Raw genomic sequence first — 14,388 nt, forward strand, 5'->3', positions numbered from 1 at the left:
CAAGCCGTAGAGGCAACTCAAAGAATATCCATTTGGAAACACCTGAGAGGGAAGGGAAACTGTAATATTCAGGATCACACTCTTCTACAAAACTGTGATTTCCTCCAGCCTTGATGTGAACATTAGATATATCTGCAACTACCTGCTAATAGTAGAGTTCCTGCTTCAAGTGTGGCTTATCTCTTTGCCTGGGTAAGTGATGATTCAGTATTTGTCCTCAGATCTCTTGACCTGCAGCTTTACATCCCCAGAAGCAACTCCCATCTTCTGGGAGTTCTCCCATCTGACAGCTGAATCAGTGCCTACCCTCTTGGTCCTTTCTCCCTATTGTCCTAAAATGAACTTACCAAGTGACACATTTTAACGTTCCTCTTTATGACATATCTGTTGTCATGTCATTCTTACTCTTCAAGATATGCTTCCACCTCTTGCCCTTGATGTCTTCAAAATACCTAGGATAAAAAAGACAGATGCAGATCACCCGATTCACCAGGCTGAATTTTCTGTTAAATTGGAGACTTCCTGGAATTAATACTGAGCAGAATATGAGCACACCACAAATTGCTCATCAAGTAAATATTTAAGATGTGTATACAGTAAATCTCTGGAGTTTAGTAAAATCAGGACTCAGGGGCATGTGCAACAGCAATTCCTTACCCACTGCTGCCTTCTAAAACTCAGGAAAACGGTAATAATTTGCGATGGCATTCAAAATTTTGGAGATAATTTTACTTTGCTGTACAGCTATCTGATTCTGTCATCCTTTTTGGTCATGCTTTAGACAAATATGCTCATATTAATTATGATCGTTCTAGTTTGCTGGTAGGTGTCCATTTCAAAGGAGCTAAAACTAATGCAAAATTTCTTGAGTTCATTAACTGCAAACTGTCACCTGATTCTACTAGAAAAAGCTTCAGGCTCTCAAAGCACATGTAACATGGCAATGTTTTGGTTCTAGCTATGGCTGGTTGGGGTAATTTCACATAGGTAAAAATGATAATGGTACAAGACACGTTGACACCACTACTACACTTATAAAAAGAACATACAAATGCACAGTGACACTTCACACAGGGGTTGCACGTAAGACACTCACAAATTTGAAGTCCAGCGCTGCGGGGAGCCGAGGACTCTTAACTCTCATCAAGTTCAATGTGAGTTGAGAGTGCTTGGTGGTTCGGGTGCTCAGGCCCTCAGCGAGGCTCTGCACATTCATGTCAGAGACAGGAGTAATTTCCCCTTTTTCTAGTGTGTGTGTTTCTAATGGAAAGATTGGTACAATTGCCTGATAATCACGAGTAATAGAAATGGCTTTCTGGTACGGAAGTGCTCTTTCTGGAAGTTAATAAAGCTCATTCAACATCGCCTACAGTTTTACAACACGCCGTAATGGAATAATGTAATGAGTACAATGTGAGCACTGTACAAAAGCCGGTGTAAAGTTAAAAATGGATCTAGGGTAGTGCTGCTTTTGAATATGAGCAGTGCAAGGCATGAATTACTTCCTTGAGATGGATACAGGAGTTAATCTGTGAACAATGCAGCCCAGCTCACATTCAAATTTGCTCCCTTTTTTTTTTTTTCCAGATTTGCTTCCCGTCCTTTTCTTCCAGTTGTTTTATATGTGTTCATCTTTGTTAATTCCATAAAGGTGATTGTGCTTTTAATTTACACCTTCCAGTTTCCTACTGTAATTTGGTTATTAAGGGGGTTATAAAAACTTCTGTAACAATGTGATAAAAGGACACAGCAGGAAACCAATTCTACTTAAAAATTATAGCATGAATCCCAAGTCAATTTGAAACTTTTAGGAATGTGTAGCCCTGTAACTTGTCAGACATGTCTCCTGCCATAGTTGGAATGCCTCAACAAGTCAGTGATAATTCTACATTGTTTTCACTATGTGGAAACAGAGGAGTGTTAAATTTCATTATTCCGGGATCCATCCATATTTTGTATGCCCAGTATAACAGGTTTGTTGTTAGAACAGCACATTAACTGTATGTGTAAAACCTCTAGTCCCTTCTTCTTTCCCTGCATGAGTAACTTGTATTTAGGGAGAAAACTTGTATTTAGGGAGAAAATGTCTTTGTCTACCAGTAAATGAAGATCTCCTGAAACGCAGTCTCCTAAGAGATTGATGGTAATCAGTTATGCCAAACCCTCATTACAGTAGTGGCATTTTCACCAACTGTATGGCGGATTTTGCAATTAACACACAAAGAATTATTCCTTTCTTGTGTAACAACATTTTAATGTCAGTAAAAAGTGGTTTTATAGTTCAAGATTACAAATAAAAAAATATTTCATTGTGACCCTTTTGCCATTTTCCCTCAGGCAAATCTTCAAATTTTAGTCAGGAAAGAAACACGAGGTGGATGGATGCTCACTCTACAGAAAGCTGAGGGACTCCCTCCCCACTCTGCAATCACCGGATGTTTTGAGTGGAAGATTTTACTCCAAGTAAAGCCCGATAAGTTACTACTCTCTGTCCCATGGCAGGTGAAACCACAGGGGCTTTTACCACCACCAGATGCTTTCAAGCTGAACAAGCTGGAAGGGCACTGAAGGGCACTGAAAGGAACGAGTCAAGCACCTCTCTAGCTACTGGACTGCATCAAGAAGGCACAACATAAGCAATGGTAAAGTCAGTAAACAAAATTTTACTGTAATATTTTGTAACACAGATACTGTATTTCTCTTTGAAGTGTAAAGCTACCGTCTTACACAAGAAAGATGGACAGACCCTTTTCCAAGACTAATATGGATACAATAAATATGGAGTTTTACATACTAGATCTGTACACAGAAACTTTGTCCCACAGCCATAAAAATTTACATTTAACAGTGCAACATATAATTTAATCCTTTATTTATCTGACATAGGATGTTTACTTACTAAACACAAGCAACTACCTGGTTTTAATATACATATTTTATATATATATATTTTATATATATATATTCAACAATCTGTACAGGTTTCTAAACATAAAACTCCAAAAAGGCACAATCGTCTATACAACATGTACAAAAATGGCTGGAGCTGACAAGAAACAACAATTATTGGTCAAGAGTTCATGATTGCACGAAGATTAGTAATGGGTTTGTGTCAGAAAAATGTGCTTTAAGGAAAGGAAGGTTTGCAAAGAAACCTGCAAGTGTTATAAAAAAAACCCAAAAAACTCTAAAAATAAAAACACAATGAAAAACAAAAACTAGGTTGCTATTACAAGTCTATCCTCATCGTCACTGCTGCCATCGCTAAACTGCACCATGTTTTGCCGCTGGGGCGGGGCAGCTGGCCTGGGTACCTGTCTGTCCGGGGTGACAGTTCGGTGGACTGGAGACTTGGTTAACGTGTTGGGATTCGCCTTGGAGCGGGGCTCTGCCGGGGCAGCCCTCTTCATCTGGAGGGCAGGGAGGTCACACTTTGGCTTGCTGGGGTTCGTGAGGTCAGTCTTTTCAGGATCAGCTTTCCCGGGACAAACGGGGTTGGTCAGCGGGGTGGGCTCGGAATGGCTCTTCCCGCCGTACCGCTGGCCACCAGCCACCGCCTGAGGAGAAGCATCCCGGCTGGTCTGGCCGGCCTCGGCCGTGGGGAAACCGACAGGAGCGGGCTCCAGCTGGACCTCGCTGGCTTTGGAGCCTGCGGTGGGTGCCTCGGAGGCTCCGTGACCCTCGGCGCTGGCGGGGCTGACGGAGGGGATGAGGGTCGGCAGGGCAATGTTCAGGATCTGCAGGCCGGGAAGGGGTCCCTGCGGGGTGGGGGTGCCCTGCGGGGCTGTGCCAGCCGTCAGCACCTGGAGGCCCACGGCGTTGAGGGTAATTCCCGGAGGGCGCATCTGCGGGGCGATGTTGGTGTTTGCCAGGCCCAGGATGTTCACTGTCTCCATGCCCAGTGGCGGCAGAGGCTGCAGGTTGGGCGTGCCGAGCCCCTGAATGCCCGGCACGCTCACCTGGCCGATGGGAATGCACGGCACCATGCTGTTCACCTCAGCGACTCCCACGGGATTCGTGGTGGTGCCGGGGGCTGTGCCACCTGTCTCGCCAAGGGCGCTGGTAGTTCTGTGAATCACGCTCACAGCTGGGATAGTGAGCTGCACTGGCCCTGCCTGGATGGGAACAAAGGTGGAGTAGGTGGCCAGGCCGGCAGGGACCACCTGGATGCCCCCGACCGGCACCATGCCGTAGGGAGCCTTGGCTTGCCGCTGCGAGTGCAGGGGCAGGTGGCTGAAGAGGTGAGTCTGGGGAGCTCTTGGCTCAGCAGCCGGCTTCTCCTCCGTGGTTTCAGTGTAGGGTGACGGTGCTGTCGTCGGCATGCTGTGGTCTGCCAGTGAGGATGGGGAGCTGATGGAGGGCGTGCTCTGGGAGAGAACAACACAGGAGTGTTAATGTGGCAGCCACCGCTGCCCTTCAGTGACATGAAAACACAAGGGAGCTGGGAGTGCTTCCCATGCCCCCTTTTCAGAAAGAACACAACAAAATAGTTCATATTATATAGTGCTCAGCTTAAACAATGAACTGATTTCCTTCCTTTCTTTTTCCACCTCCTTCCTCACCCACTAATTGCATTTTCCTCTTCTAATTACCCTTGCTTAATTTCTCTCAAACACTAGTGCTCAAAAACATTGCTGAATATGTTTTGCACACGTGTTTTAAGTAGCAAGAAGGCTTTGGAGAACTGTTTTACGTGGAAATCACCTCAGGCAAGAAGGTTAAACAAGCATAAGCTGGCATTTTTGATGCACTGGGTTCTTCTCCTGAAGGCATTACAGCCTCCAGCAGGCAGAGGCAGCATCATGACACATTTGTCATAGGTGCTTCTAATGTGACAGACAGGGTATGCAATGACAGGAGATGGCTGACAACTACAGCTCCTGCAGAGGTGGAGGTGATGGGTGGATACTGGAGTGAGGTGTAGGATCCACATCCCATTGCTGCCTCAGCTCACTGTGATTTATTTGGTGCACACTCCTGGATTTATAATACTATTTTTATCCTCCCTTTTCTTCTCCTACAGTCTGTTACTGACCAAAGCTTGCAACTCCTTTCCTAGACCCTCCTAAAATGAGTAGTCTAAAAGTGCAATTGCAATCTCATGGTTATCTTTTTGTTTTTGGCACACCGATCACACACACACACACACTCGTGCAACCTTACTTAGTTTTTACAGTCCTAACTCTCAAAAATTCCCTAGAGCAGGCAAAAAACTCAAAATCAGACAGAAATGCTTTTGAAATCTACTCGTAGAAAATGTATTGGCAAAGGGAGAATATGATTAGCTGGCTATGCAGCGCCATCCTGTCTAAATGAGAAGATGGGTGTGAGAAAGAAGTCAACATCTTTCTCAGAACTGACACCTCACAAGAGATCCTGATAAACTGGTATGGATGCTTTCGAAGGAATGTGCAACAGCCTTCCTGAGCTATGAGGACTCCTTTTCTCGATTGCAAGATCTGGGATCCACAGCCATTCACAATCAGAACAGACTGCAGATTAACCACTGGAGACACAAGGCTGATGCTTCTTTTAGTCTAGGAAAGGAAAAGAAAATCTGGAAAGGAATTACTTCCTCATATTACTTACAGGCCTTCCTTTTTTTTAAAATATATTAATGTAGACAATTATTAAATTGTCTACAATTATTAAATTATTAAAGCTATGTAAATGAACACCATTCAACATTTTAAAATGCATGAATATTTACTTGAGGTTTCAGTGGTTCTGAATTTAATGAGGGAGTACACTCAGTTAATGTCCTTCTGGTATCCACTGGCAACAATGGAACCTAAACTCCAAATACTAGGACCCTTCCCATTTTATGGCAGGCATACACAGTGATCAGAGACACTTCATTTTATTCTCTGTCTCACTACAAACTCGCCCAAATTAACATTTGCCACATGAACTCACAGATCCTACAAGCAGGGATGAACCTGTGTCAAACAATACAACGCAGCAGTAATTTTTACTGTTTCTCCGTGTCAACAGTTTGCTATCTTAAACTGTGTAAAAAATAAATCTGGTAGTGTAAATTTTTAAAGAAAAAACCAAGCCACCAAGCACTTAAAACAGATTGAAATTTTTACTTTTTATGCTTTTGAAAATTTTCTGCTACTTTTTTTCAGTAACTGCATACAGTTAGGTTTAGGCTTGGGCTCGATGATCTCAAGATTTTTTTCCAACCTAAAGGATTAACTGGTTCTCTATAATATTTCTAAATATTGCATTCATCGTGGAGAAGGCAATGCTTTGATTACCCCTTTAATTAAACTATTGTGCATCTCTTTTTTTTTTTGAGCATTGCTCTGAAAAGCTCAAATGCCTTCATGGTCTGTAGCAAGGATTAAAAATTCCAAAGACTATCTTTAGGGTCAGTCTGGTAAGTGACTTGTACCATCACCATCACAATCCATTAAAGCCACTGCTGAATTGAAAAAGGCTCAGCACCTGCCACTTTTCTCTGTGATTTCATGGCATAGTTTTAAAAAAAAAAGTTGCCAAAAATTACTGAACGTTCCCACAGACCTGCACACAGACTGACTTCATCTTTCTGCACACTGCTTTGAAAATCCACAGGTCTAACACGTGCATGGGCAAAATACATCCTTTTCTGATTAAAATCTTCTTTCAGCTTGGACAAAAGCTGAGAGCACTGGGAACTGAGGTCTCAGTCCTGTGTTCATCTCTCCTTTTGTTATTGTGCAAGGGCAATCTCCTAGTTTCCTTGAACATCTGGCGCTCTTTCTAATTTTACTATTAAGCATATTTGGAGAATAGATAAACAACTGCACCATTTTTTTTTAGTGATAAGGCAAAAAACTTTGGGACTAGATTAATTTCTGTTTGAAATTACCAATGATTGTATCATCATATTTCAGAGTGAAATGATTGCTGAATTCTATCACTTTCCCCTGAAAACATAACCACCACCATATGTTCATTCCACGTATTTGTTATTTCCTTCTGATTTGTAATACAATCTACCAGCTCCAAACAGCAGCTGAAATGACCATATTACAATTAAACCTTTTAGGAAGAATACAATCAAATTTAAGAATTTGAAAAGCAATGCTCCTACAACATCCTTGTGTCTACAGTCCTATATATTTGTGCTTGGACTAATTTTAACTCTTCTGAAAGACTCATCACCAAGAATTCTAAGAATGAAGGGAAAGGCAAACATTTTGTTCTTTGACAAATCTCCAGCAAGATCTTTTTAGAAGGAAGACTTGAAATCCCACTCTCTCCCTGGTTTCAGACACTCCTACCTTTGTAAGAGCTGCAGTTGATATTAAGGAGTGGCCCAAGGCTGTATGTGGATCAGGGTAATCCACAGACATTTGGCGACCTGGAGATGCAGGAGCAATGTCCGTCAGTGCCGCATCAGCACCACAGGGACCCACTCCTCTCTCCTGGGCTTTGTCCTCATGTGCTTCCTGATGGCTGGACTCTGCTGGTGACCTGGAGGCCCTGCTGACCGACTGCACTGTGCTAAGGACAGTCATCTTGGTCAGCAGCGCTTTTGGGAGACCATCCATGGAGTCCGTGTGAGCCCCAGTGAAGCAGTCTGGAAGCCTGATGTCATCGTCGGTGCTGGTGGCATCCTGCAGGCCATGGCGAGAGGGCTGGTGCTGGGGGCTGGCCGTCACCGAGGGCGTTGTGGATAGCACTGACTCAGCCTGGCTGTCTTCATCATCGTCCTCATTGTCATTTTCATCTTCATCGCCACCATCAGACTCCTCCACATCATAGCCTGACCGGTCATAGCCAAATCTTTGCTTCTCACCTGCAAAAGTCGAAGGAGAGGTTAAGACAATGAAGGCCCTGGACTGACTGGGAAGGAAGCAGGAGAGAACAACTAAAACCACCAAAAAACCACATGGCATATGTATTTTCCACTCATACCCCACTGCATCAAAGCAACAGGGAAGACTTAAATTTTGGTTTTTATTTTCCAGCTTACATATTTAACTGTACAGCTACATAATCTTTCATCTTCTGTTTCTATGTTGTTTTTAACCTTCTGGATTTGGCCGTTTTCCTTCATGCCATTTGTAACCATTTGCTCAAAGTCACCCTTCACTCTTCTGCTTGGGGAGCAGTGAGCAGATTCCCGGTTCATTAGGTTCCCAGTGCTGACATGTGGGGTTGGTCTGTCAACCTTAGCGGTGGGATATTCTCTGGCTGGTTCTGACTCATAAGTGGGTGTCCTTGTACCTAATATGAATCACGGCTGCAAAGGTTTTTGAAGGATGCAAACAGAAAGACTGGAGGCTGTTAGTCAAGAATCTGTCTCGTTAACAGGCAAAAGAGACCAAAATTAGACCCTACTAGATTTCTTCACTTCACTAATGTTTTGAAGGGTTTATTAAAAAATTACCTGAGATGTCCTAAGAGCCAAGAAAGCATTAATTGTATCAAAACTTACCGATGAATCTTTGTTTGCATAAAGAAGCCCTCCTTACAGCCATACCTCTGTCTAGGGGTAAATTTCTCTACAAAATACAGTTATCCTGCAGCTTTTCACCTTCTTTTGTATCTAACTTGGAAAGAGTCGTCTTCAGTAAAGCGACAGAAAATCCCATCTGCTATGTCTAATTCCAAGCCAGACTGTCTGGGATCATATTTTATAAAAGACAAAATGCTTTGAATACATTAATATTTTGTATTTGATTAAAGGTCTGTCTCTTGAGCTGTCCAAAAAAACATATCTGCATAAAAATCATTTGGCTCTGTAAAACCAAAGATGTCTGGTTAGTTAAAATCTCAGAGATGCTGTTGTCGGGAAATCTACACATCAATTTACCATCAAAATGAACAATTCTGAAAAAAATCAGACCCTTAAAAGAATTTGAATACACTGCCTATACTTTAGGCGGCTAAGTCACCAAAACCAAAACAAACATTTTGAACTCCAGATAAAATAAATGGGTTTGAGCTACCTTTCAGTAAGTTATCCACTATTAAAAGCTTTATGGTTTCAAATGAGCAATGCAATTGGGAACTAACAGCTTCTTTGAAAAAATCCCTCCGTAATGACTTTTCTCCTCTTTGCCTACACAATAATTTGTACATTAGCTAAATATGGAAACTAGATTTCCTACATTTACTACAGCAGATGTGAACATGTCAGACACGCTATTAAAAACACCCCAAATCCTTCAGGTCATTGGAATGATCCTAACAAAAATATTTACCAGAATTTTAAAAAGTCTTAATTTATAATTCTCATCCACAGACAAAGCTGTTAAAAATAGAAAATACATTTTAGTGGAAAAATTAATTCATTAACTTCCATTCCAAAATTATGGCAAGTACAATTGCTAAAGATATTATTAACAATAACATGTGGACTGACTAAATGTTTTTGGTATTTTTTCTCTATAATTCTGTCAATTCTATTCTTCATATAAACAGTGTTTTTTTAGTAACTTGCAGAGCAAACATATCTAAAATGTTAGAACATCTCCATATGTTTGATTTCTGAATGGAAACAACTACCTCTGCCTTCAATACCAATTACAAGCTAGGAGGGTCCCAGTGCCCTGAGCTGGAGGACCATGGCATGGTGAGAATGATAAACTCCCAGTCGACTCTGAAGTTGTGTGGGAACTGCTGCTCCAGCTGGATGCCTGAAGTCTATGGAGTCTGTTGGGATTCATCTGAGAATACTTAAAGAGCTGCTGATGTCATTGCAAGACCTCTCTTGATTTTTGAGCAGTCTTGGGAATCTGGAGAGGTCCTTGCTGAGTGGAAGCTGGCTAACGTTGTCCCAGTTTTCAAGAAGGGCAAGAAAGCAGACCCCAGAAACTACTAATCAGTCAATATCATTTCTGTGCCTGGTAAAGTTATGGAGAGGATTATCCCAGGATGTATTGAAAAACATCTGGAAGACAACACAGCCATTGGTCACAGTCAGCACAGCTTCATGGGAGGAGAGTCCTGCTTATCAAACCTGATTTCCTTGTATGACAAGGTAACCCACGCAGTTGACCAAGGGAAGCCAGCTGATGTAAACCTTCTGGATTTCAGTAAAGATTTTGATAGTGACTCTTACAGAATCCTCCTGGATAAAATGTCCAGCTCACAGCTGGATAAACAATATATCATGTGATGGGTGAACAAATGGCTCACAGGTCAGCCACAAAGTGTTACAGTGAATGTGGTGACATCAGACTGGTGACCTGTCACTAGTGGGGTTCTACAGGGCCCCATCCTCAGCCCTGTGCTCTTCAAAATCTTCACAAATGACTTGGATGCAGGACTGGAAGGGACACTGAGCAAAACTGATACAAAACTCAGAGGAGTTGTTGACTCCCTCCAAGGCAGAGAGGCCCTGCAGAAAGACCATGACGGATTAGAGATGGGTAATCCTCAACTGTATGAAATTCAACAAGAGAAAGTTCTGGATTGTGCACCTGGGACGGGACAACCCTGGATATACAGACAGACTGGGTAATGAGAGGCTGGAAAGCAGCCCCATGGAAAGGGACCTGGAGATCCTGGTTGATGGCAAGCTGAACATGAGTCAGCAGTGCCCTGGCAGCCAGGAGGGCCAAGTCTGTCCTGGGGAGCATCAGGAACAGCATGGCCAGTGAGCAAGGGAGGGGATTGTCCTGCTCTGCTCTGCACTGGGGCAGCCTCACCTCCAGTGCTGGGGGCAGTTCTGGGAGGCACAACATGAAAAAGATATCATGCTGTTAGAAAGCATCCAAAGGAGGGTAACAAAGATGGTGAAGGGCCTTGAGGGCAAGCCTTACAAGGAGAGACGGAGGTCACTTGGTCTGTTCAGCCTGGAGAAGAGGAGACTGAGGGGAGACTTCATCGCAGGCTACAACTTCCTTGCGAGGAGAAGAGGAGGGAGAGACACTTCCCTCTGGTGACCAGTGGCAGGACCCAAGGGAATGGCCTGAAGTTGTGTCAGGGAAGTGACGGGCTGGATATTAGAAAAAGGTTCTTCACCCAGAGGGTGGCTGGGCACTGGAACAGGCTCCCCAGGGAAGTGGTCACAGCACCAAACCTGAAAGAGTTCAAGAAGTATTTGGACAGTGCTCTCAGACACATGGTGTGAGGCCTGGGGATGGTGCTGTGCAGGGCTAAGAGGTGGACTGCAATGATCCTTGTGGGTCACTTCAACTCAGAATATTCTGTGATTTCCACAATGCCTCTGTAACAGATATTGAAGACTTCTCCATGTGTCACATCTAAAAGGGTGACCTACAGGTTTCTTGCAACTCTTTAAATAATGCAGGGCACATTGCAAAGTCTTGGAATTCACTCAGGATTCCCTCTTAAACTCAGTCTCTTTACCAATGTCACATAACTATTCTCTATGAAATCCTACTGATTCTTGCCTTTTTTTCTCCCTCTCTCCATATGAATCACATTTTCTATAAAAGCTGATGTCAATAATGAATGACTGTTTCTACTGGCAGGAGGAATTACCTGAAGTGATTAGACTGACTTGATGCATTTCTAAGGCAAAGAAAACATATGTGTAAACAATGATCTAGAAGAAACTATCTTCTTTCAAATCAACAATTAAAAATGCTACTGGATTTATCAGCAAATGCTGCTTATGTAGGAATTTTCTGCATACATCCCAGCTTTCTACAACAAAGCCATGGAAAGAGAAAGGGAAACTGTCTGTGGAACATAGATTCCTTACATGCAGGACTCCATGGGATATCATTTCCCTCTATTGTTTCCCTGTTTACCTCCACCCTTTGTGCATTTGCCAGCTTCTATTTGAGTGTGGTTTTACCTGGAGCCAGAGCCTGCAGTGTAGGCGAGGTGACAGCGATGAATGTGGTTCCCTTACTCCCACACCGCTTTGCAACATCAGATGAGTAAAAAATAAGATTCCTGACTTGCTTGTTCTGGCAATGCACAAAGGAATGCCTTGCTCTGGCTTTTATACCTGCATGCACATTTGCTGAAACAAGAGGTGTCCAGGCTTTTCCAATCAGTGATCCCACTAAGCATCACTGTGGAGTTCAAGAGGACCTGATATTGGAGTTTTAAGCAGTAAAAAACCCAGGCAGGGTTATGGGTCTCCTCTGAAGGAGGAGGTTATGGGTCTCTTCTGAGGAGGCATCGGGCTGAGGCTGTGACCACTCTTTGTGGTGAAAGATTCTCTTCCAAGCAGTGTCTTTTTAACTAAGCAGTATTGGCCCCAATCCCATTCTGGTAATTGTACACTGCCTACTAAAGTTCCCTGGCAGTTTTAATTGGGGAAAGATTCATTCTTTGCTTCCTATCTTGAACTATGCACAGTTATAACCATATGCTCATGTAGCTGATACATATATACATATACATATATATATATATATATATACATACACACACATATATACACATACACATACATACATACATAGAACTAAAACAGACTCAATTTCCAGCAGGAACAAAATTACTTCTGTGTTTAACTTTGTATGAGGTTGTAAAATGGTGTACAGTATTTTCAAATGAAGGATGTATCATAAATTTAAAGGCTCCTAACATATGGAGAAATGGCTTTTGGCATGAAAGTTCAGTTTCTTTTTTAAAACAGAAAACAGGAAAAAAGTTTCACACTATTAAGTGAAGACTTATGAAAACTACTTCTCTTTCGAATTTGTAACTCAACTCTCACCACTTTAACAGACAAACTGTTCAAGACAGCATCAATTTTTTACAAAGAGTCTTTTTGGAAGAGTAGGTGATGCCTTTCATCCTCTGTCAACTGCTGCAATCTTTTCTTTTAAATTCTTAGAAGACACTTTCTTCTTCCTGGACTTCACAGGAATAAGCGAATTTTACAGACCTGAACTCTGTAGAAATTAGGAACAGCTGGAAGTAAAGGCTTAATAGAAACATGGACAAAACTTTTGACTGGGGATTTTGTTCACATGCCACCTACAATTATTTTTTAGAAAACTGAATTTTTTATCCTACATATTGAAGTGTCTACAAATCATAGGCAAAAATACCTTAGTCCTTCATTTATTTTAGTCCTCAGTTGGTCATCTCTGTACTGTGTTCGTGGTGTTGGTGTTGATTTGTTGGACAAGGGTCTGTTACAGCGACATTTTACCCCAGAGCAGAAAAGAGAGAACTCCAAGTTCTTTAGCACAATAGCATTAGCTGGAATTATCAGCATCCTAACATGTCCGTTTGTGAAGTGCCTGGGGCTGGTGAGTCCACATACTGTTATTTCCATAACTGGGATGCTATGAATTAGGTAATTGAAATACATCTCCTTATGTACTTTAAAGTTTTTCATTTTATTAGAAGTTTTTCCTATAGGAATCTTTACTGTACATGGTTTTAACAACAGCCATCTAATTATCATCATACTGCAAGGTACTAAAATAAAGGTTCTTTAGAACCTCAACTTATAGCTTTTAATTTTAATTGCAGTATCACTGCCACATGGCCTGGCTTACTAAGGACCTGCTACGGATACCGCAATTTCTGCATCAAATCCAGTGATGAAGTTCAAAAGCTTGTAACTTAGTCACATTTAGTTATAACTTAATCATATTTAAGTAGATTGTCACATAAAGAGCAAAATGTTCATTTTCATTCTTTCAGTGGTAGGAAGACAAGAACGGTTTGAAAATACAAGGCTGGACTGCTCAGTTTTACAGATTCTTAAGGAAATGTGCAGTTATGTAGATAACTATATGACTGCCATTAGCTCTACTTATGCAGATTAAAGACAGAGTTTAGTAAGTATCTATTCGTATCTAAATCTAAATTTATTAAATGCATTGGCTTTTAGTGCTTGAGTAATACAAAGCAGTGTTCATTGTCTCAAGTTCTGGAAGTATTGTCAGTTATGGATTGGCATTGACATAAAAGCATTTAAAAATAAAGCATCCATTCTATATTCTATATATTCTCCATCAAACTCAAGAAAAAATGTAGACTATGGCAAGAAAGGCAGAAGTAGTTTTCAGCATGATCATAAATCAGAAGGTAAGGTCAGTGTGTCATCAATTCACTCCATTCTTCCAAACAATTACAACTTAGACTTGCCTTTCATCCATTGTATTAGATTTGCAATAGATCCTTCCACAACCATTCACACAAATTTAAAGAGCAGTAAACAAGAGGTTAAACAATGCCAGCATCTGTACCCAACCCTGCTGTCCTCCTATCATTCTAGGTCTGTTCATAGGCTTCAATTATCGGATGTCAGTCTTGCTTCAGCTACTGTCCACTGCTCTACAGGACTCACAGTGACATCTACTGGGTTAACTTCAGACTGGTCATCACCAGGGCTCCTCAGAAACGAGAAGAAGAAAATCTGTGGGCTTTTGACTTTCATTCCTAAGATGACAGAAAGTAATGAAGTGAAACTACACCAAAAAAGCAAGAGCAACTTCTGCT

The 14,388-nt window shown here is 41.9% G+C and overlaps 1 protein-coding gene across 13 annotated transcripts in view; it reads right to left on the bottom strand.

The window, feature by feature from the left end:
• Positions 1-2,233: 2,233 nt before the first annotated feature.
• HIVEP1 (HIVEP zinc finger 1) overlaps positions 2,234-14,388 on the bottom strand; it is a 121,064-nt gene continuing 108,909 nt past the window's right edge. For 10 of the 13 annotated variants that reach the window (XM_038129930.1, XM_038129931.1, XM_038129936.1 and 7 more), the window contains 2 exons: positions 7,275-7,792; positions 3,219-4,367 (listed from right to left, as the gene is read on the bottom strand). In XM_038129930.1, the coding sequence (XP_037985858.1) occupies positions 3,219-4,367; positions 7,275-7,792 (1,667 nt within the window). Of the gene's footprint in view, positions 4,368-7,274; positions 7,793-14,388 lie in introns of all 13 variants that reach the window. The other 3 variants (XM_038129942.1, XM_038129941.1, XM_038129929.1) reach the window with 1 other exon arrangement.

This window comes from Motacilla alba, chromosome 2 (assembly GCF_015832195.1).
Source record: "Motacilla alba alba isolate MOTALB_02 chromosome 2, Motacilla_alba_V1.0_pri, whole genome shotgun sequence".
Taxonomy (NCBI): domain Eukaryota; kingdom Metazoa; phylum Chordata; class Aves; order Passeriformes; family Motacillidae; genus Motacilla; species Motacilla alba.